Source organism: Sinocyclocheilus rhinocerous, unplaced genomic scaffold (genome assembly GCF_001515625.1).
Source record: "Sinocyclocheilus rhinocerous isolate Xijiao unplaced genomic scaffold, SAMN03320098_v1.1 scaffold1581, whole genome shotgun sequence".
Classification (NCBI taxonomy): Eukaryota; Metazoa; Chordata; class Actinopteri; order Cypriniformes; family Cyprinidae; genus Sinocyclocheilus; species Sinocyclocheilus rhinocerous.
This window is the reverse complement of record NW_015635516.1, coordinates 320,901-344,171: the sequence shown is the minus strand read 5'-3', so window position 1 is coordinate 344,171 and position 23,271 is coordinate 320,901. Positions and strand designations below refer to the sequence as shown.

The window sequence follows — 23,271 nt, the reverse complement described above, 5'->3', positions numbered from 1 at the left end:
TGGAATAGTGTATAATGTTACAAAAGCTTTTTATTTCAGATAAATGCTGATCTTTAGATCTTTCTATTCATCAAAGAATCGTGAAGAAAATGTACTCAACTGTTTTAAATATTGATAATAATAATAAGACATTTTTCTTGAACAGCAAATCAGCATATCAGAATGACTTCTGAAGGATCATGTGACACTGACTGAAGACTGGAGTAATGATGCTGAAAATTTAGCTTTGATCACAGGAATAAATTACATTTTAAAACATTCAAATGGAAAAGAAGTTATTTTAAATAGTAAAAAAATATTTCACAAAATTACTGCTTTTACTGTATTCATTATTGCTGTATTTGGATCAAATAAATGCAGGCTTGGTGAGCAGAAGAGACTTCTTTAAAAAACTAAAAATCTTACTGTTCAAAAACTTTTGACTGGTAGTATATTTCTTTTATATGGTGTGTAAACATTTTTAAATACATTCTCCTCTCTGAAGCTCTGAATGTTTTTCTTCGCAATTAATCAAACTGCATGCAACATACTCCAACTTTCTGCCAACATCTGTGATCTCCCACTGTTAAATGCACTACTTTTTCGCTTTGAAAATAGTAAAGTAGTACTAATTAACACAAACGAATGCCACTAAACAATGAAAACAAATTAACCTAAAAAAATGATGCATGACAGTGTTGGTAAGGATAAAAAAATAATAATAATGTAGAAGAAACAAAGGTTTCACAGTCACCACATGTCAGCAATCATTTTTAAATTCAGATTTTGATGCTTTCTGCAGAGGTACGTTAGATCTCAGCTAATGTATACAGACAATAACATCCTCCCAAAAATGTCGGCCTTATCACAGGTATCAGTGACAGCTGTGCTATTGCCTAGAGCAGTCCTAAGGTGCCTGGAACCCCACAGGAGAAGATCTGCATTTCCTAAACCCTTGGGTCCTGCGGCTCTATCGGTAGAATATCAGTACCAACACCGTGATTTTAAAAAGCAGCAGAAGTAAATTCAACATACTATCCTGAAGTCTGCTGTGAAAACACACCGCATGTAGGCAAGAGAGGAGAACATTGTGTTTGACATTCATGTCTTTCTCTCCCTCTCTCATTCTCAGACCACCAAACACTGTCACTGTCTACGCTACCACCATGTCAGAGGCTGTCAAACAAAAGGAATCGATTCAAATAAAAAGATCCAATATGAAAGAAATGGGGTGGTAATGATAGACAGAGAGCACAAGGAAGGAGGGAAAAGAAAAAAGGAAAACTTAGACGTGGAGGCAGAGAGAAAATGCGATGCTAGCAAAAAAACAACTTGATGGACAAACAACTCTGGGTAAGAGGCACCATGGGAAACATCTATTGTAGAATGTCCCATTTCTCTCTAGCACTACCAGTAAACCTGAGAGGGCAATTGCGGTCAAGAAAAGAAGAATGGGATCCATTGGGAAAAGGTCAAAATGGAGATAATCCTGAAAGATGGGTACTTAGTTTTGACTTGCTGAATCTTTGTTGCTATTTATCATTGTTTAACCTTGAGAAATGAATGCTTGTTTAAATCACATCTCACTAAGCTGCTATGTTGAGGGCTTTGTTCACAAAACAGGGTGTCCCATTTCTCTCTAGCACTACCAGTAAACCTGAGAGGGCAATTGCGGTCAAGAAAAGAAGAATGGGATCCATTGGGAAAAGGTCAAAATGGAGATAATCCTGGGTACCAAGATGGGTACTTAGTTTTGACTTGCTGAATCTTTGTTGATATTTATCATTGTTTAACCTTGAGAAATGAATGCTTGTTTAAATCACATCTCACTAAGCTGCTATGTTGAGGGCTTTGTTCACAAAACAGGGAACCAAATTCATTACAGAGAGTAGGAAATGCCCAGCAGTCCACAAAACGGCAAGGCAAACTCTCCAATGCATTGGATGCAATAACAGGAGGCTGTCATAAATCACAGGAGCGGGCTAATTGATATTGTTTGCGTTAATCAGTAATTAAAGCGTAACACAAAAATGGCTATAAAATGGATGACGTTTATATGGTAATCAACATAGCGCTGTCACATAAGTCAACTCTAGGTTAATTAGTGTAAATACATTTTTGACAGAAGCTCTAAAATGACTCTGTTAATTAACTAGTGCACTAAAGTGAAATTATTCACTCAATGTTTACCTCATGTAATTATAGATGGCAGTTAATCAGAATCCATTGCCCCAATGCTTTACCAGCTCCTGAGTTCATCAAGAAGTGACGTTTGTGTTTAGCAAAGCAAAAAGCTACAATAACATAATACAACCATAAGGAACCAACTATCTTGTGAATGTGATGCAACAGTTCAATAAACAATACAGTACGTTAATGCTGTGTAACATTAGGGAGTTTTATTTACTCTGCATATTTTTGTTCTGTCAATCAAAAATAAAGTGAAGCCACTGCAGCATTTTCTGTCTCTGAGTCTCTGAGCAACACATAGTTTGTTTCAGAATGAATCACTGTTTTGAATTAATTGTTTGAGAGAATATTTCAATGATTCACTCATAAGGACAGTTTTCTCCTATTAAACTCAGCTACCACTAAATATTGTAGAAACTTAATTTGCTGTAAAGTTGCTTTGCAATGATTTGTATCGTGAAAAGCGCTGTACAAATAAACTTGACTTGACTTGACTTGACAGTCTCGAACAAAAATTGTCATTCTTGATTCGATTGCGTTATTCACAATTTTTTAAGCGGGCCATTTTGGACTTGAATATCAGCTGTTCTTAGTTATTTTAAAGGGGTCATGAACTGAGAAACCAAAATTCCCTTGATGTTTTGACATATAAGAGATCATTGTGCTATAAAATCACCCTGTAAGTTTTAGAACTCAAAACTTTCTTGTTAGTCTAAAAACAACTTATATTGAAGCCAGTCTGCCAAAACGACAGCTTGTGGAATGTACCACTCTATGACGTAATAGTTTGGCTAAACACCGCCTCTGCAGAAGAAGATCAATGCCTGCTTCTACATCGCTGCCTGTTTAGCCCTGCCCACCGATTCACGGACATAGTGCAAATAACAAGAAGCAGACGCAGGTCTATGCAGAAACAAAATGATAAAGATGGCTCCGAAGACAACAAGATGCTGTGCAGTGCCAAGCTGTGGAAAAACATCCTGTGGTCTTTACATTGCCTTCCTTCTGATCCCAACGTTAGGAAGGAGTGAATTAACTTTATTTTTAATAAAGTTCCAGACCACGACAGTTAGAACTCGGTCCTTTTTTCACTTCATTTTACCGCGGATTCGTTTACAGACAAGGCACAATTCGACACAGGATTTTCAGAAAGCAGTTCATGACCACTTTAATGGTGAAAATCAGTCTGTTATGCTGCTTTATGTTGCAAATTGGTATCTGCTATCATACTGATTATCATAAACAAACATATTGGTTTGTAGCACAAATAGTTTAATCATTCACTGCACTTTGTGAATCTTCTAGTTATTTACCTATTGAAAGTCACATTCATGGAAAATAGCTTACTTCTGCATTTAAAAATAAGGTGGATACAAAATTTTGTACTTGTCTTTTTTTCCAGTTTCCATCTTTGAGCAAGTTGGATGTGTCATTGAAGATTCTTTATTAATGTAGAAAAGGAACAGGGAAAGTTCTTCAAGCATCAAGGCCACCAAAGAAGTGGACATTCACAGTTGTGCTCTACATCCATATATAACGCAGCATCACAGCACGAACGAATGCATACATACGTAATGAGGACTAAATGTGAAGTAATGATTTAAATGTGCATAGCAGGGCACTGAGATTTATTAGATATCTGCTGCTCTAGAAACCGACTATATAATTTATGATTAAAGTCAGAATAGTAATGGCACCCTGCTCGTCCTCGTTCGCATCATTAAACCTTAGCGCTGAATCATTCCCAGCAGGCCAGTCCTACAGGGACACACACATATGCAGAGTGCAAGCTGCTGCAGCCTGGTGACGCTCCCTCCTCTCTGTCAGGTCTATCACTGGCAGCCAAATCCTTAACCTCCCCATTACCACAATTAATGCCCGGGTGAGGCCACTCCCCCCAGCACAGCTCCAGTCACTGTGACAGGCCGCTGAAGCTGGGATGAACATACCATTAATCACCAAACATGAATAATCAAACGTCTGCTCAGAGCCCAGGCCTGCAAAAAATGTCATCCCTTGCCAAAGCCGGAGAAGGATTTGGCTGGGAAATGACTCATTCACGCTACAGAGAACAGAGAGCTCTTTCGTTATGTGCGCGCTCAGACTTGTGATTTCACCCCTCGTGGTCTGATAGGGAGAGATGCTGTGGGTGGGTGGCTGGTCTACTAATAAACCACCTCTCTGTCAGGTCTGTCACTGGCAGCCAAATCCTTAACCTCCCCATTACCACAATTAATGCTCGGGTGAGGCCACTCCCCCCAGCACAGCTCCAGTCACTGTGACAGGCCGCTGAAGCTGGGATGAACATACCATTAATCACCAAACATGAATAATCAAACGTCTGCTCAGAGCCCAGGCCTGCAAAAAATGTCATCCCTTGCCAAAGCCGTAGAGAAGGATTTGGCTGGGAAATGACTCATTCACGCTACAGAGAACAGAGAGCTCTTTCGTTATGTGCGCGCTCAGACTTGTGATTTCACCCCTCGTGGTCTGATAGGGAGAGATGCTGTGGGTGGGTGGCTGGTCTACTAATAAACCATTTGTCCCTTAACCTTCACCTGCAGGATCCACCCCCTCATCAGCACAATTAAACTGAGGGTTGACCTTCATTCTAACAGTCAGAAATGAGAGAGGCTCCGTTCCAAAACCTAGTATGCTGCCTACATAGGCAGTATTTCAAGGCATGCATGTAGACGGTTACAAAAAGACATTTGGAGGGGGGAGTTTGATAAAGAAACTGAAGCCACTCTCCTCATTAGAAGTTAGTGCACCATTAGAATGATTTTGAAACTAATATTTTAAGGTAAAAACTTGACCAAATTGACCAAAGCAAAGGCTTGTTTTTTCAATCAGTGCATTGTTCAGTGAAAGAAAAATTATTCCAAAATGGCAGATGAGAAATTAAATAAACCTATATTTCATTCAATACTGAAAAATGCATTTATTTTACTCAGTATTTGTGTACACTCTTAAAAATAAAGGATCCAAAATGGTGTTTTTGCAGTGATGCCATAGAAAAAACATTGTTCAGTGAACAGTTCCTAAAAGAACCATTTTGAAGAACATTTTAAAAATCTAAAGAACCTTTTTCGACTATAAAGAACCTTTTCTGCATTTGAAAGGTTCCATGGATGTTCAAGGTTCTTCATAGATCCATTGATGCCAATAAAGAACCTTTATTTTTAAGAGTGTAAGTCTTTGGCTTGGTATCATCCAGTTAGTTCAACAACATGCAAATATAAGGTGCTACAGGAATGAGTCTTCAAACCCAGAAATGAGTTAGCATTTTTGAAAGTCTGGTTCCATCATTCAGAAGTCAACGGGTGTTTTTGAATGAGTTGTTGGTTAAATGCCTGAAATAGGGGTCTGTGGTTAAAATAATACGTTTTATTCTACAACATAAAATACTGCCTAAAGAGAGTGTTCCCAATTATGAGGTTCTACAACAACCAGGATGCTGCTATATGTGCGGCGAAGCTGCTCACTAGGTTTCGGAACAAAGATATGGGAAGAAAGGATTGGGTCTTGTTGTCCATGGATTTATAAAAGGTTTGCAAGGCATGCTGTCTGAAAAACCTTCAGCAGAAGGTGATGTAACATTTGAGCACTCACTGGATTGAGACAAACTCTCCTGTTTGTGACAGGTCTTTGTTTGGGCTTTTGTTCTGATTCAGTCAGGTGAGCCTATCTTTCATTCCCATAGCAGAAGCATTAACACCACAAAACCCAGCTTCATGTTTCAGCGCAACAGCCAAAATAACCCACGGGGCCAGAGGAAGAAGAGGAGAAGCCCCTCGTGGACCACTGAATGTTGCGTGGCATAAAAAACAGCCAAATAAAAGCATCATAAATTATGCATTCAGGACGCTTGACTGAGCATGATTATTAGAAATAAAGCTAATGGATTGAAATTTTGAACGGGAAGCAGCAGAGGTAAATCTAATATAGTCTTTACGTGAGATACACAATGATGCTCAAAAAGTAAATTATTGGTCAGTTTATTGGTGTGCAGCTAAATCGCCAAGATACTACAACTGGATTTATTCCACCAATTCTACATTAAAACAGTGTCAGTGAATCGTTACAATTTGCAGTGTTATATCGTGTACATATATATCAAATATTATATATTGTATCGTACTTTATCAGCCAAAATTGGATTTATTAAGGTATATCATTTATATGTAATACTGCAAAATAATAATTCACTAACTATTAGGGGTGTGACGAGATCACGTGGCACAAGATCTCGCGAGATCCGATGTGTCTCGCGAGATCTGACTGGTCTCGCGAGAACGTGACGATATCCTCGCAAGACCTTTCAGATACAGTGGGTACGGAAAGTATTCAGACCCCCTTAAATTTTTCACTCTTTGTTATATTGCAGCCATTTGCTAAAATCATTTAAGTTAATTTTTTTTCCTCATTAATGTACACACAGCACCCCATATTGACAGAAAAACACAGAATTGTTGACATTTTTGCAGATATATTAAAAAAGAAAAACTGAAATATCACATGGACCTAAGTATTCAGACCCTTTGCTCAGTATTTAGCAGAAGCACCCTTTTGATCTAATACAGCCATGAGTCTTTTTGGAAAAGATGCAACAAGTTTTTCACACCTGGATTTGGCGATCCTCTGCCATTCCTCCTTGCAGATCCTCTCCAGTTCTGTCAGGTTGGAAGGTATACGTTGGTGGACAGCCATTTTTAGGTCTCTCCAGAGATGCTCAATTGGGTTTAAGTCAGGGCTCTGGCTGGGCCATTCAAGAACAGTCACAGAGTTGTTGTGAAGCCACTCCTTCGTTATTTTAGCTGTGTGCTTAGGGTCATTGTCTTGTTGGAAGGTAAACCTTCAGCCCAGTCTGAGGTCCTGAGCACTCTGGAGAAGGTTTTCATCCAGGATATCCCTGTACTTGGCCGCATTCATCTTTCCCTCGAATGCAACCAGTCGTCCTGTCCCTGCAGCTGAAAAACAACCCCACAGCATGATGCTGCCACCACCATGCTTCACTGTTGGGACTGTATTGGACAGGTGCCTGGTTTTCTCCACACATACCGCTTAGAATTAAGGCCAAAAAGTTCTATCTTGGTCTCATCAGACCAGAGAATCTTATTTCTCACCATCTTGGAGTCCTTCAGGTGTTTTTTTAGCAAACTCCATGCGGGCTTTCATGTGTCTTCCACTGAGGAGAGGCTTCCGTCGGGCCACTCTGCCATAAAGCCCCGACTGGTGGAGGGCTGCAGTGATGGTTGACTTTCTACAACTTTCTCCCATCTCCCGACTGCATCTCTGGAGCTCAGCCACAGTGATCTTTGGGTTCTTCTTTACCTCTCTCACCAAGATTTAAATGTAAGTACATAGTTGTTAAGGCCACTTAATATAAAGTGGGTCCCACTGGCTCGTTCACCAGTGGTGGTATGTAAGATATTTTATGTTCACAACAGGCAAGTGGCCGCATGAATAGCGGGAAAATTACTCAGTGTAGTCTTTATCCAGTCATAAAAATATAATTCACAGTTTAACGCGGAATGTCACGGAATTTCTTTATTCTTTTAAATGGATACATTAATCGTGTTTATTATATATTTTTTTATTAGTGGAAATCAGTTTACTAAATAATGTAAACTTAACTGACTGCTTCACTTCCACTTTAAAGGGATATTTGTGTTGTTTATTATTTATTTTTATTTATATTATTTATCATTTTTGTGCAATTACTTGCCTGTCAGTTGAGTTTGTGGCAAAACATTCTGCAGAGTTTACATGTTGTTTATTACTGCATAAAATTTATTAAAATAGATGTTTAATTTCATAAAGTATAAGTTGATTTCAAAATGCACCTAAATTTTTTGCATTTTTTGTTTTTCAGTTTTTTCTGAAAAAGATTTTTCCCTATATATTTAATCATTGAGGAATTCTTTAAAAAAAAGTCTAAAAATCTCGTCTCGTCTCGTGAACCCAGTCTCGTGTCTCGTCTCGTCTCGTGGGATAAGTGTCTCGTCACATCCCTACTAACTAACTATATATATATATATATATATATATACACACACACACATACCAACAGTATATACCAACAGTATGCTTTTCATGATGTATATATTGAAATTCTGGCTGATATGATAAGATGACAATTATTTTCATGTTATGGCTGATAACTGATAAATGACTAATATTATAGATGTACACTAGTATGTAAAATATTTTTTTATTATACAGTACAGTAAATATAAGCATCACAACATTATAATGCACAGTATTAAAGAATAATAAAATATATATGAAATAATGAAGAATAAATATTCCTTTTTGAAATAATTTCTACAAATAAACTCAATATACAAAAACTCAATACTCAATTTACCGTAAATGTACACAGCTCTATAGAAACAGCAACCTTAATAAATATCCAATATTGGCTGACACAATATGTTTATATGTACTGACATAATGAGATATTGTGCATCCTTACATTTTATTTAAAACTATTTAACAGTATTCTGTGCCTCATTTCCATAGTCACTGACAAAAAAATTAATCAGCATGTATTTTCAGCAGTGATTTCATTGATAAGGTCAACGCTATGCAATTAGCCAGTTCTTTTTCATTTCTTACTCATAGACAAAAGTGGCATTGCTAAGTGCCACATGTTCAAAGTGTGTGCAGCGCCAACAAAACCGCCACACTACAGGCCTGTTTGTATGTCATACAACTAGCTTCTGGCATTACGGGCAGATGAATAGAGAACTTACACATGCTGAACAGAGTAAATAAGACCAGTCACCATCCCATGTAATCGCTGCAGCTCTAGCTTGTGGCTTAGCCGATGAAGCGTGCAGACTGTTAAAACAAACACTCTAATGAGCATAGAGCTCCTCTGTCCTCTCGGCTTGCTCCCTGGCTTTCCTTTTCAAACACGAGCACAGCGCTGAATAAACTTCACGCCCATGAAACATGCACTTCATGCACTTCCATTCTGGTGCATGCTTTTGTCTGAAAGAAAACGGGGAAAATGACTGCTGGAACAACAACATGTGACAGCTCAATCAAAGGCTGCGCGCATACAAAATAGATTAGACAAGAATGGTGGATTCATGGATAAAAGCAATGCTAAAATGCCATTTTTCTATTCCACCTTGAAGAGATAGTCATGACAATTCTCCCATAGTTTACTCACAAACATGTTGTTCCAAACCTGTATGACTTTCTGTGGAACATAAAACCTGTTTTTGTTCATGCAATGAAAGTCAGTAGGATCCAAAACGACTTTAGACACCTTTAAGCTTTATTTTATGAACACAAAACATAAAATAAAATGTGCTCATAGAATAAAGTAATACAGGTTTGAAACGACATGAGGGTGAGTAAATGTTGACAGAATCTTTACAATTCCCATCCCTGACTTACAAAACACAGCAATACTGGACTGACCAATGGCGTGAGTTTTGGGTGGGATTCTGCATGTCTGACCAATGGAAGATGGGGGATTGTACAGGAAACATATTTGTGACCCTGGACCACAAAACCAGTCTTAAGTCGCTGGGGTATATTTGTAGCAATAGCCAACAATATATTGTATGGGTCAAAACTATAAATTTATAATAATCAGATAGAACTGTTAAACAAAGGAATTAAAATGTATACAAAAAAGTATTATAACGATTGCTTTAATATTAGTAATAGAAATGCAAACAAATACTTTCTCGTTTGCCGTCAGCATTCAGCAAATACGCATTAATATCATTTAAACAAAGCATTATTTTTCTTCCATATGAATAAATATCATTTAAACAAATCTTTGAATGACTAATGAACATTTAATTTCACAAACCTTGCAGACTTAGTCGAATCTAGTTGAGATCTTGTAAAGTGTGCATTTGTATCCTGCATGATCACGTGTTCTCTGCGTGACGGTTGGTCGGTGCGAATTGAATGTGGATAGGAGGAGAGTTCTGCTTGACTGGAGTCGCGCGATCGACAAACTGAACTCGGGATTTCAAATTAGGCTGCGCTTTATGCATTTGCCCACTGTCATATTCATGTCATTTTAATTGCGTGCTGTATGTAAAATGAGTGTTACCTTGGCTTTATTTGAAGAAGAAAAAAATGATTCCCAATGCACACAAACTTCCCAGAATACTGAGTGCCCTGTTGGTTACAGTGTTTCAAAAAAGAAAAGAGCCTACAAACTCATATTACTGCCAAAGACGGAGTTCTAAAGAGCGGAGGCTTCAACAGGATGACTCTCTTAAACGAGAGGAAGCCTAACTCAACCCTACTCTAAGAGTGGAGGTTTCAGCATAACGACTCTCTAAAGTGAGAGGAGACCTAGCTACACTCAACGCCAGAGGTAGTTAGTGAGGCTCAAAGAAAAGAGCCTACAAACCCATACTACTGCCTAAGCGGAGAAGGAGGGTTTCAGGTTCAAGTACCAGCTCCAGATGGCTGTTTGCCAAGTCCGTGCTGGAACTTTCCCCTTAGATCCCTTCTCCTGTCTCTGAACTCCCGCCTCCTCTGCGATCTACTCCTCGGAGGAGGAGGACCGTGCCTCAGCAGCGGCAGGACCCGAGCCGCGGGGGGCAGATGATTGTCCCAATTCCCTCGAAAAAAGGGACAAACGAGATTGGAGCTTTCTCACTGAGAACTGCTCACAATGAACGCATTCCGTTCCCTCGAGAACAGAACGCGCGTGCTCTTCGCCCAAACACATAACGCAAAGGTCGTGTGCGTCATCTGGTGTCAGATAGCGCTGACACGGATCTGCACATCTCCTAAAATGTCTCACAACAGACATCGTTTCCTTACCAAATCACACTCCAGAAGCAAGGATCCCTGAAGACAAAAAAGAGGATGACATATTCCACAGGTGCTCCTTTTATACCCGCAGTCGCTCATTTGCTTACGTCATAGGCTTTAGTCGGCCAATGTCAAGTTCATTGTCGCTTTTTCATTCATGCTTCAGACACCGGTCACGCTGGAGGCGTTCCCTTAGCGCCCTCTAGAGAACGCAGCGTTGAGTTCCCTTTCGAAAGGGAACTTACTTATTCAGCTTTCAGGCGATGTATAAATCTCAATTTCAAAAAATTGACCCTTATGACTGGTTTTGGTCAACAGTAATTGTCACTCACATGACATTGCAGTAATTAGCAAACAACAATGATCCAACCAATTCCTAATGGACAAAATCAAGTCCCGCCATAGACCCTTTTCTCGTTCAATAAGACGTCACAATAGAGAGAAAAAAAAAAAGATGATTTGCAATTTCCTTTTTATACCAACTTTAACAGGATTCTCCCAAGGTATTCTTCATTCTAACATCCTTAGTTATTTGATTAACATCCTTATTTGGTCATCCATAACATTCCTGTCAACCAATCAGAGTTTAGAATTAGCTTAGAGGGCTGAACAACATTTGTATCAATATATCAAAGGTTGGGTTATATTGCTTCAGGACCAACATGTTCTACTTCAGTAAATCAAGTTGTTTGGGGCAACTAACCACCAGTCAGTTTGAGATTACAGGTGACTAATTCTGACAGCTCTCACCCTACAGTAAAACAAACCTCTAATACACTGTTTTGACAGCTGTAAGAGAAACTGGGGACTCAAAGAGCTGCTAACGGCCACATAAATATGATTTGTGCAGCCAGGAGCGGTGTGCTCTAACAGGGTGTGAACGTGCGAACTGCGGTTGACCCCCTCTTTAGGAAATAGTGGTCAGCAGTGTTGTGGATTCAGCACACACATGCTTGAATGGTCCTGAGAGGCGGCTTGAACGGTCTGCAATGAGAGAGGTCAGGAAATGTCTCTGTCACATTCAGTGACCACTTCATCTCCAGCCACCCACTCAGAGCACAGATCAGAGAATCTGCACTGCACTTCTCAGCATTAGACTATATTAATGCTTCCACATACCTGAGCGGGCAAAAGCTTCTGACATTTTTCAACAAAACAGTCACATAAATTTGATTTCCACAAAATGGGCAAATAAATCCTCACATCTTACATTAATAGCATAATTCTGGAACCAAAGGAGTTCTGTTGAATCACAGACAAGCATATGGCTTATAATGGTGGATATAAGTCTTGTCTGTAATATTTTGATGAATGCAGAGGATCATAAATCTTTGGTAAATGATGCTACACATATTATTAGTTATAAAACATATGTGCATCGTTTACAATGGTAACCATAGATACTGCCAACAATATCTATCTATCTATCTATTTCTCTGTCTGTCTGTCAACTCTATCTTTATTCCTGCAATGGCACAGCTGAATTTTCTAGTTTTCAGTGTCTCATGACCCTTCAGAAGTCATACTAATATGCTAATTTGGTGCTCAAGAAACTATTCTTAATATAATCAATGATGAAAACATTTGTGCTGATCAATATTTTTGTGATTTTGTGATTTTTTCTCTCAAAAGAAATGAAAAGAACACATTTGAAAAAGATTTAGAATTTACTGTCACTTTTCATTAGTTGAATGCATCCTTGCTAAAAGTATATATTTTCTTTAAAAAAAATGTATATATTTCAGAAAAATTTTATATATTTATATAAAAGTTTATATTGTGTCTTATCTCGTTTAATTCATTTAATTGTTAATGCTATGCCAATTCTGTCTAATGACACATTTGACAGATTTTTTTATTGTAGTAACAATAATTAAAGCAACTATTTTGACAGAAATCGTGGCTACCATGGTAAAAGTGTAGTTCACTTAATACACTTTAAAATGACACCCCAAACTAACCTCCATATTAAAATATTGTTTGTTGCCAATAAAATGATTCCATTATGGAAAATGTGGTACACAACAACCCAATCATGGCTGTTGCTTGCATTGAAAGGAAGACAATGGTGTTAAATAAAGTATAAAAAAGGATAATAAGCATGCTTTAACATAAAATGATAACAAAACAATGAATAACAACACAACAGGAGACACACACATGCACACACACACAATGTGATGCTTTGCAGGAATGAACAAACTCTGGTCTCCTATGAAGTATCACTCCTAGAAAAACCAACACAGATCTGAACACCTGCTCTTCGTGTAACTATGACTAATTTCTATCATTAACATGATCAATCAAAAATGACTTTGGACTTGACCACAAATGAACCTTTCTAGGGATGAATCAAAGTCTAGTGCTCTTCTCGTAAACAAAATGGGGAAATGTTGGAAGTAAATCCATTAAAAAAAAAAATCTGACATATTCTGTAAAGCATAGCTTGTCTCAACACAGTCATGCTGCCCTAGCACATGATGTTAGAGAGAGAGGAGAACAGTGCTTTTGTAGATGAGGAGTAGAAATGTAAATAAATGTTGGATTACTTTGTCATTCTTTGCTCGGCTTGATTTTGATTCCAGACAAGGAATTCAGGGTCGTACCTATCAGGAGACAGGCAGAGAGAGAGACAGGGTAGGTGTCTAGCACAAAGGGATTTGACATTAAAATGAATGTATTTATGTTTAGCTGTCTTCTTGCTGCTACATGAACATATTACACACTTGCATTTGACTCTCATCATGCACTACAATGTTTAGTTGTTGCTGTGTTGGTTTTTATTAAAGAGGGGTCTCACATAATGGAAAAGAACACCCAACTATACCACTCCAGTGTGAACTAGCAGTTGAAGTAACAGTTGATTTGTGGGTGAGATCAACTTTCACATTTCCAGTCAGTGCAAGCACTGATATATGGTAAGAAGACTTCTGCATTCTACTTTTAGAAAAGCAGTACATTTCTCAAGACAATTATCAGGGGTTTTCAAACTTAAGTTAACTTAGGATAGTAATTGAATGTTTCACAGAATAAATAACACAATTATGAAATTGGACATTATTACTTTTAATTCAGCTTTCTAAAGACTAATTGGAAATTCAGATTAATCTCAAAATTTATTCTAAAAAAAAGCACCAAACACAATCATTAAAATTGAATTTTAATTTTAAGATGAATTGCTGAAACGTTTTTCATCAGGTTTATACATCTTTGCATTAACAGTGAGTAGAAAAAATGCTGCCAACTCAACAATTGTTTTGGCTTCACAATGACAATATAAAAACGAATTATTTAATTTTAGACATATTTCTTGTATAATAGCACTAATATTTCTATACAAATATTTCAAACAGAATAAATGGGTCCTTACATGAAAATATATAGCCACTTTATATTTTCAGAAGGAGAAAATCATATTTACAGGTCCTTGATGACATTCAAAAAGTTTGAAAACCCCTAAACTATACATTCCTTTTTCTTCAAAGGAGGTGCAAGGAGTTATAAATAATGCAGTGTTTTGTCTATATACATTACAATATTTTGCTACATATGACCTTTACGTTTAAAAATGCTGTTTTATGTATCATTTACAAGGATTTTGGTAATGAACTGTGGCCGGTATTGTTGCCAGACCCACCCTTTAATATACCAAACACTATTAGTGAACCAAAGATAAAAGACGACTTTGACATGTTCTGTAACAGTATGAAATTGTCTGTGCATATCTGTGCATTTGTTTGCAGCCAGTAAGTGCAATGCATCACACGTCATACCATCTCCACCATAGCCACTAGCAGTGAAAAGACATGGGAGAGAAACAAAAGCATGAGGAGTCAACAGAAGGGATGACAAGAAAAAAACTAAACAAAAACAAAACAAGGTCAAATCAGCAGAAAAAGCAAGCAAACAAAAAAAGAGAAAGTCCTATAATACACTCACAAGAGATGATCGTCAATGGCCTCTCAGCACATCAAATTAATGTCACACGATAAAACCAAAAATATGCTTAATACCAATATAAAGACTGAGTGAAAAGGGTGGAACTGACTACCTATATAATCCATAAAATCATGCGCTATCATTCATGAAGAATGTTTACAATTGTAACAAATGTGTAATATCCTTTTGTGATTTTGTAAGTGTACACAGGCAAACTAAGGTACAACAGGAAGTGACATCATGTGAAGTCTGATTCATGATGTGGGGGAGAGAGAAGTAAGATGTGCCCTTAATCAAGCAAACTGCACATTTGTGACCAAAGATTTAGAAAGAAACCATCATGTACAGCTGCTTGTGACTGCACATAAATAGTGAGCATTTCCATTATATATATATATATATATATACATTAGGGATGTAACGATTAACTGCGAGCCGGTTGAAAATCGAATAATAAAAGGACCCATTTAATTTATAATTTGTCTTAAATCTCATTTTGTAAAAAATAAAATAAAATCGTGAATCGAATCGAATCGTGAAATCAAAATCGTGAATCGAATCGAATCGTGAGTTGAGTGAATTGTTACATCCCTAATATACATACATAAAATATATCTTACATTGGTGAATTTGACAACATTTGTTTTTGGCAAAGAAAATGTATGTACACCACCTTTCAAAAGCTTGGGGTAAGATGTTTTATTTTAAATCAATACTTTTTTTCAGCAAGGATGCATTAAATTGATCAAAAGAGAGAGTAAATATGTTTATAATGTAACAAAATATGTCTACATCAAATAAATGCTGTTCTTTTGAGTTTTCTGTTCATCAAATCCTGAAAAAAAATTTATTGCAGTTTCCACAAAAATACTACGTAGCACAACTGTTTTAAACACTGATAATAAGAAATATTTCTGCTGAAAATAATACAAATGTTATTTTAAATTTAAATAATGTTTCAAAATATCTGAGCATTTCTCAGACTTCTTTAAAAACCATAAAAACAGTACTGACCCCCAAACTTTTGAACGGTACCGTATCTATGGGTTAAAGTATGTCAGATGCTTCGAGGTACGTTGTGTCAGCTTAAAAATGCAAAATAAAATTAAACAGTGGCACAGCTCACCCCCTCTCCCCTACAGTGTCTTAATTAAACAACCTATGTGCGTGTGAAGCTCTATTTGATTTGTTAATCACACAGCATGTCAGTTCGGCTCTAATCCTCACTAACAGGGTGAGATCACCATATGCAGTTCCTTCAAGATGCATTAGACAGTGGGAGAACTCACCTGGGGTCCTTCTGGATGCTGTCCACAGAGGGCGACCTGACCAGCGTTGCCTCCGGGGGCAGAGCAGGTCCCGATTTGCTGTAGGGTGAGTCTGTGGAGGGGCAGAACTGTAGTGTACGGTAGGGGTTGGCATAGTCGGCGGTGGAGGCACCAGAGCCAGTGGCATAGCCGGCACGGGGGAATGTTCCTGTGGCGTTCTGGCTTCCTGTGCGCTGCAAGGGTATGGAGTCAACACCAGGAGAGGAAGGGGCTACAACAGGAGAGTAGGGACAGAGCAGAAGGTTCAGGACCTGGTCACAAAAGCGGTTCTTTGGATCTTTGGGTGCAACAAAGGGTGAAAAACATTACATGTTGACCAGGTATTTCAGTCATAAGAGAGGAGGACAGGAGGAGCAAAACAGAACAGAAATCATGTTAAACCATCAAAATAACAAACTGACCCATAATGATAGCTCTTCAGTAGGTGCTTTTTTAGCTTGTCTGAGTGTGAATGCAAAACAGTTTTTTTCTCTCTGGCCTGCTTTTGTTCAGATTTGAATAGCTACCCAGAAACCACCACTGAGGGCTGTTCATCCTGACGGCAGAGTTTTCCAGCTGACTGGAGCTCAGAGCCGTGCTGGAAACATTCCCGCTTTAAAGTCAACACGAACATTTACTTTTTATTGCACAAGCCTGGTGTGCACGATTTAATTTTTTATTATTCCAAATACACTTTTTTTTAAATGCTCATTTGTTTATTCTTTTATTTTTTATGTCATGTCAGCACAGGATAGTTTAAAACACAACGCCAAGCAATAAATAAACTCTTACAGCATACAAATTGGTATAAAATACTTTAATATGACAGAAATTGTGAAACTTTTCCTGATGGGACCTTTATAAAAATGTCAAGTAAACTTTTTTTACATGACTCTGTCACAATTGCACCAAGGAAGGCGATGAAGACGAAGATAATCCACAAAAATGTCTTTAATAATAAGCCACACGAATACATGAAAGATAATAACTCCGGGTAACATAAACACATGTGACTCTAAACAATAACCGACAGTAAACTAAACAGAAAGAAGACTAAATAGGGCAGCTGACGATGGGCAAATAGGTGATGAGAGATAACTAATAATGACTAACGAGCAAATTAACTAAAGAGCTTAAACCGAACAGGAACAAAACCATATAAGGAAAAACAGGAACAGGCAGATGTAACAGGAAAAGACAACACTAAAGTTCATAACCCTAACAGACGCCACCTTTCCCTACTAATTTTCAATGTTTCCCTTTCAAGCATCTGACTCCATTTTGGTATGTAACACACAATTTTCACAATCCAATCAATTCTGGATCTATACACTATCCCATATCATAATAAATATCTGGTTTGACCCGGAAATACATTCGATTATGGAAGCACAATGAGTTGTGAATAGCATCTGATGTTGACTTTCAATAAAAGCCAGGTGGAATGTTTGGATGCAAAGGTTTAAGGGATAGTTCACCCAAAATGTCAAATCCTGTCATCATTTACTCACCCTCATGTCTTTCTAAAACCTGTATGACTTTCTTTCTTCTTGTGGAACCTAAAAGAAGATATGCTTGGGTCCAAAACAACATTGGATGCCACTAACCTTTTGCATGAACAAAAAAACCCACTGCGACACTTTTCAAAATAAAAAGAAAGAAAGTCATACATGTTTGGAATGACATGACTTTGAGTAAACCAGTAACTGATTTTTGACTGAACTGTCCTTTTAATACATGCTTTTTATGGCTGTAAAAGCAGAAACCCTGAAAAGCACATCCATTAGCCTGCAAACATGTAAGTGTAAAGAGGCCTGTGCTTTTATATAGATTACACTGTTTTTTAGGCAAGACATTTTTTAAAAGGCATCTAGACATGCCATAACGCACCATAAATTAGTTGTAATGATATATTCTATTCAGCGCAAAACAAAATGTGAACAGAAGTAAATTGACTTTAAAACCTTAAAGGCAAAAACTTTATACTATCTGATAAAGTTAAAGTGATGATGTCTAGCAGCTCACTGCTATTAATTGGGCACTTGGGAAAACATTTCTATTTTGAACAAAAAGAAAGCCGAAACAAGCCTTTTATTTCATAAACGCACCTATACCAGAGACACGGTGTTCTAGATGCGACGATTTTGTTGTTGACATTAAATTGTTAGAGAACTTGATGTCTGCTATCTTACCCTGGCCTTGGTTGAAGTTCCTCAGGGGGGCTTTCTGATAGACTCTATCCTCATAAATGGGGTCGATGTGGTGCTCAGGAGACTGCAGGGGTCTGAACTCCGAGCCCAGGTGACTGTGCTGACTGCTGTACGAACCCCTGGAACCTACATCATGGACAAAGGCAGATTCTCAAGCACCATTAACCAGAACAAAAACGCTATAAATACACTTGGAAACAACAGTGTCAAATTCTCATCCATCTGTCTGATGATGAAATGTGAAAATGTCCAGTGCTTATGTGTTTTTGATGATGCTGCTACCAAACGGAAAGGCTGTATCCCGCAAATCGCACTGACCTGCCAGACTGCCGGGTCTCTGGAGGGTGGCGTTGGCGTACAGATCGTGAGAGATCTTGTATTGATCGGTGGTGTGGAGCATACGCTTGGTGGGGGACAGAGTGGCATAGCTTCCCACTGCAGCGCTGAGCTGGTGTAGTGGAGACGAGCTGGAGGCATTGCCCGGTCCGGCCATGTGCAGCGGTGAAGAGGACGACCCTCCTCCCGCCGCCATGTTGATGGGAGAGCTGGTGCTGTAGGACTTGGCCAGCCGGCTTGGGGACTGCTTGGGTGACGACACCCGCGCCAGAGTGGCATAGCTGGGCATGTCGGAGGCTGAGCCCAGCCTCTGCAGTTTGGATGGGGAGCCCAAAGCCTGCATGGAAAAGGGAGAGCTCACTCGCTGGGCTGGTAGAGTGGAGCAGGAATAGTTTACAGGGGCTGCTGGCTGATCGTCAGGCATGTGGAATGCACTGCCATGACTCTGGGCAAAGGAGTCTCGAGAATGGGCCCGGGCGGCTGTCTCTCTGGCAGCCAGCTGGGCAACACGATTAGACGTCACCTGGAGGTAAGTGACATGTAAGAGCTAAAATTTCACTCTTCTAGAAGCTGTGAGCTAAGTGATGGTGACCGAAATTATATTTTCAAGGGAAAACGGGGTGAATTCACTAAACTCTTGCGCCACTTTTTGCGATTGGTAATTCAGTGCAGCAACAGTTCATAGTGCAGTTTAAATGCAAATGAGGATTTAAGTCACTGTCATTCTTTTCAGCTAATTTTTTAATTCTAATTTTAATTCTAAACAATTAAAACAATGTTTTCTAAACAATTGTTTTCTAAAACAATTCTAAACAGTTTCCAAACAATTGTAATCTAAACAATTAAATTTTTTCCTATACTTCTATTTCTGTATATAGTACATTATTTAATGTTTTTTTTTTATTATTATTATTTTTTATATATTTTTTTTATATTAGTTTTATATTACATCCCTACTGTGTTATTCCTATGTATGTCTGCACTATGTTTGTACTTTCTTCTACACTGGAAGCTCCTGTCGTCAAGTCAAATTCCTTGTGTGTGTAAACATACTTGGTAATAAAGCTCTTCTGATTCTGATTCTGATTAATTTAGGCTTAGTAAAGATTGCGCAATTATTGTTGCGCAACACTGTAGCCTCATTTGCATCACAAATTTGAATTCTGCAACAGTGTTACTCTTTTCAAAGAAAGGGTTTTTTGATTTTGTCAACAAAGACAAAACAAAAAATGAGCATCATGATTACAATTAAACAATTTTAATTAAATCATACTATTGATGAAACTTTGATATTTGCAATATTTTTTATGTTTTTGTTAAAGGTTGATGTGAGGAAAAACACAACTTATTTATTGTTGCATTGTTTTAGTTAAATTGTGGTACTAATTCAGACTGGAATAGACATTGTGGCCACAATTTAATTAAATTAATATGAGGGAACAAATTAATTAAACATAGTCATGAATTAAGATGTGGAACAAGCTTTTTTTCACATGTCATGCATGGGGCTCCATCTCCAAAAATATCAAAAACATTATAAAAAAATTGTCAATGCATTTTTAGTATCTTGCAGTGTTATGTTTATATCTAAAATATTATTTAATATATGAAATGTTTGATTTGTCAAATCTCTCAACTAAAATGAAATTCATTTAGTCTGAGTACAACTGACTAAAATGAATGAACACTGACTAAATTTATAGATTATTTTAATAAGGCAAAAGCCATGACTGAAAAAAGAATACTAAAAACATCAAGGCAGTGCATGCACATAAACAGCGTTATTAGCGTACGCACTACTTAGTGAATTCCCCCCAGAGGGTTTTCTCATAAAAACAAGGTAAAATTCACACGGTTTGAGACAAGAGGGTCAAAATCAGAGTTTTCACAAAGAGATGAATCCCCACCTGATTATAGCTATGTAACGCTCCTCCCACCTGACCACTGCGAGGAGGCTGGGAGGCCGACAGGTCGCCGAGGGCCAGGGTCTGGTTGCTATGGTAACTGACTGGATAGGGAAAGGTGCCCTCTTGATTATTGAGCTGCAAAGCACTCTGAGAGAGGATGCCTGGTCCTGTGAAGGGGACATTTGGGAAAAATAAATATAAGACAAAACAGTTTAACTTGAAAAAATTTAAGATTAAATGTAACAATCACTCATTTATTTCCAGCAGAGATGCTGATTTGCAGTTAGTCTTTCATGCTACCTATTTGCATATAGAATTGATATTAATCTTGTAATCTTTGCATATATTTAACCATGTATAACTTCCTTGACAGTGACTCTTCATTCTTGTGTGCAGCCAAGTATGATAATTGTTATGACTCTGTCATGAAGCAGCATTATGCAGTATTGCATTTACACAGAATCCAAGCCTAAAATCTAAACTTACATAAAACTTTATTTCTTTTGCTGCCTTGGAAGCTCAGGTATTTCCTTCAGGAGATGCAAATCTTGTTACCCTCTCTTCTCTGTCCATATAATTCCCCTCACCTCATTTTACCTTCGTAAAATTGGTTAATTGCTTTACCATTTAATCTCATATTCTTTCATTTTGTCTTCCAGCCTCCATCCACAGTTCTGTTTTACTTTCTTTTATACTGCTCATTATTTCAAGCCTCACAGTGAGTAGATGGACAGAATAAGCATGCATAATTAATCACTGCTGGAAGACACTCAATGTGCACACATTCAAGAAAATGGGGTCAGCATGAACAGAAATCGCAGTCCCTTCTCTTCACTCGGCCCTCCTGTACTGACAGCCTGACACTGTGCCATACAGCAGTGATTCCCAGTCCTTTACAGTACGTCCCCCACAATCACATAAATAAGGCACAAGTACTGCTAGAAATGTGTTCCTTTTAAATATTACACTGGATATCATTCAGAAAGACCATAATACATTATTAAAGGGGTCATATGATGCGATTTCAATTTTTCCTTTCTCTTTGGAGTGTTACAAGCTCTTGGTGCATAAAGAAGATCTGTAAAGTTGCAAAGACTATCAGACCGATGAGCTTTGTAAAAATCGAAAGGCGTTTCAGAAAGGCGGGGCATAGAGGAGAAACAATAATGTACATTATATGGAAAATAATGTGTTTTTTTAACCTTAAACTGCATAAACACATTGCACTACACCAAATACACAAAATAATGTTCTTTTTAGCAACGTCATATGACCCCTTTAAATTGGACGGTATTAACGTGATTCACTTTGAAACTAAAAAAATAAATACTGTTGGCGATAAACAACTGAAGCAGCTTTACCCACCAACTGAAGCAGTTTGAGAAACTATAGAAACTGGCTATATAACGGCATTTCGTTTGATTGGCTGAGACATTTAATAGGATGAAAGTGTAAGTGAAATAAGTAAAACTGCTTCAGAAATACAGAGAATGTTATATTATATTAAACATTCTAAACACTTCAAAGGAGGCCATAAGCATATGAGTATATCCACTTTGTTAAAAGACTGAAAGAAAATCAAAAACTTCACTGAGCAAGTGGGTCAAACCAATTCTTCAACAAGTCTTTTACATACAAAAAAATTATATTTCAAATATTTGCTGTTCTTTTGAACTTTCAATTCAGCAAAGAATCCTGGAAAAAATAAGTATCGCATTTTCTACAAAAGTATTCAACACTGATAATAAGAAATGTTTTAATGCATTAAAAAAAACTTACTGCCCCCAAACTTTTGAATAATAGTAGTGTACACTATGAGCATGCACATGTTTAACAGTACACATTTAAGAGTAAACAGTGTTTAATTAAATTAACCAGAAAAAAATGTATTAATATATGAATCATCAAAATAATTGTTATCCCTATTTTAAAGTAATAATTTATGCTTTACTAGATTAGCAAAGCAAAATCCAAATTTCTGTACCCCTGGAACGTGAAGTAATTCCTTCATGGGAATCACTGCTATATAGCACCAGATATCACCTGCATGCACAGAGACAAGTTTGCATGCTGTTTAATCTCTGACAGCCTGCAAAGTCGACCATGACGGTGTGTGGTTTTTGTCATGTTAACCGAAGCTTATTGCCGCACTGTCAGGGCATGTTTCTCCTCTTCTGAGGATGTCTGACAGCACCTAAAGATGTTGCATCTTTTAAAGAGGTGCCAGTTTGAAATGGCCTGACAGAGCAATAATGTTTGTTTACAAAAGATCTACATGCCACAACATGCTGTAAGATGAATTGCAATTAGGAAACACCTTATTTTAGTGATATTCACTTGCTACATCTACATTTTCATCTCTGATTCTCTTTCAATCAAAAATAGGCTGCAAATATGAAGATTAAAAGAAAACCAATAAAGGTTTGCAGTCTATGAAAAGATTTCCCATAGACTGACACACACAAAGACATACAGCAACCTTCTACATTGCGAGTAAATCACTCGCATATGCGACTAAATCTTCACTCTGGCGACTAAATGATGTCTAATATTAGCCAATTGCTAATAAATTCTCAGATTTTACTCGCCAGTGTGTGAGTT

At 37.7% G+C, this 23,271-nt stretch overlaps 1 protein-coding gene across 9 annotated transcripts in view; it reads right to left on the bottom strand.

Annotated features, from left to right (window-relative positions):
* LOC107746909 (catenin delta-2-like) overlaps positions 1-23,271 on the bottom strand; it is a 94,810-nt gene that overhangs the window by 35,545 nt on the left and 35,994 nt on the right. For 5 of the 9 annotated variants that reach the window (XM_016561249.1, XM_016561247.1, XM_016561248.1 and 2 more), the window contains exons 6-9: positions 20,671-20,837; positions 18,746-19,286; positions 18,410-18,553; positions 16,200-16,515 (exon numbers count right to left, since the gene is read on the bottom strand). In XM_016561249.1, the coding sequence (XP_016416735.1) occupies positions 16,200-16,515; positions 18,410-18,553; positions 18,746-19,286; positions 20,671-20,837 (1,168 nt within the window). Of the gene's footprint in view, positions 1-13,520; positions 13,578-16,199; positions 16,516-18,409; positions 18,554-18,745; positions 19,287-20,670; positions 20,838-23,271 lie in introns of all 9 variants that reach the window. The other 4 variants (XM_016561250.1, XM_016561253.1, XM_016561245.1 and 1 more) reach the window with 3 other exon arrangements.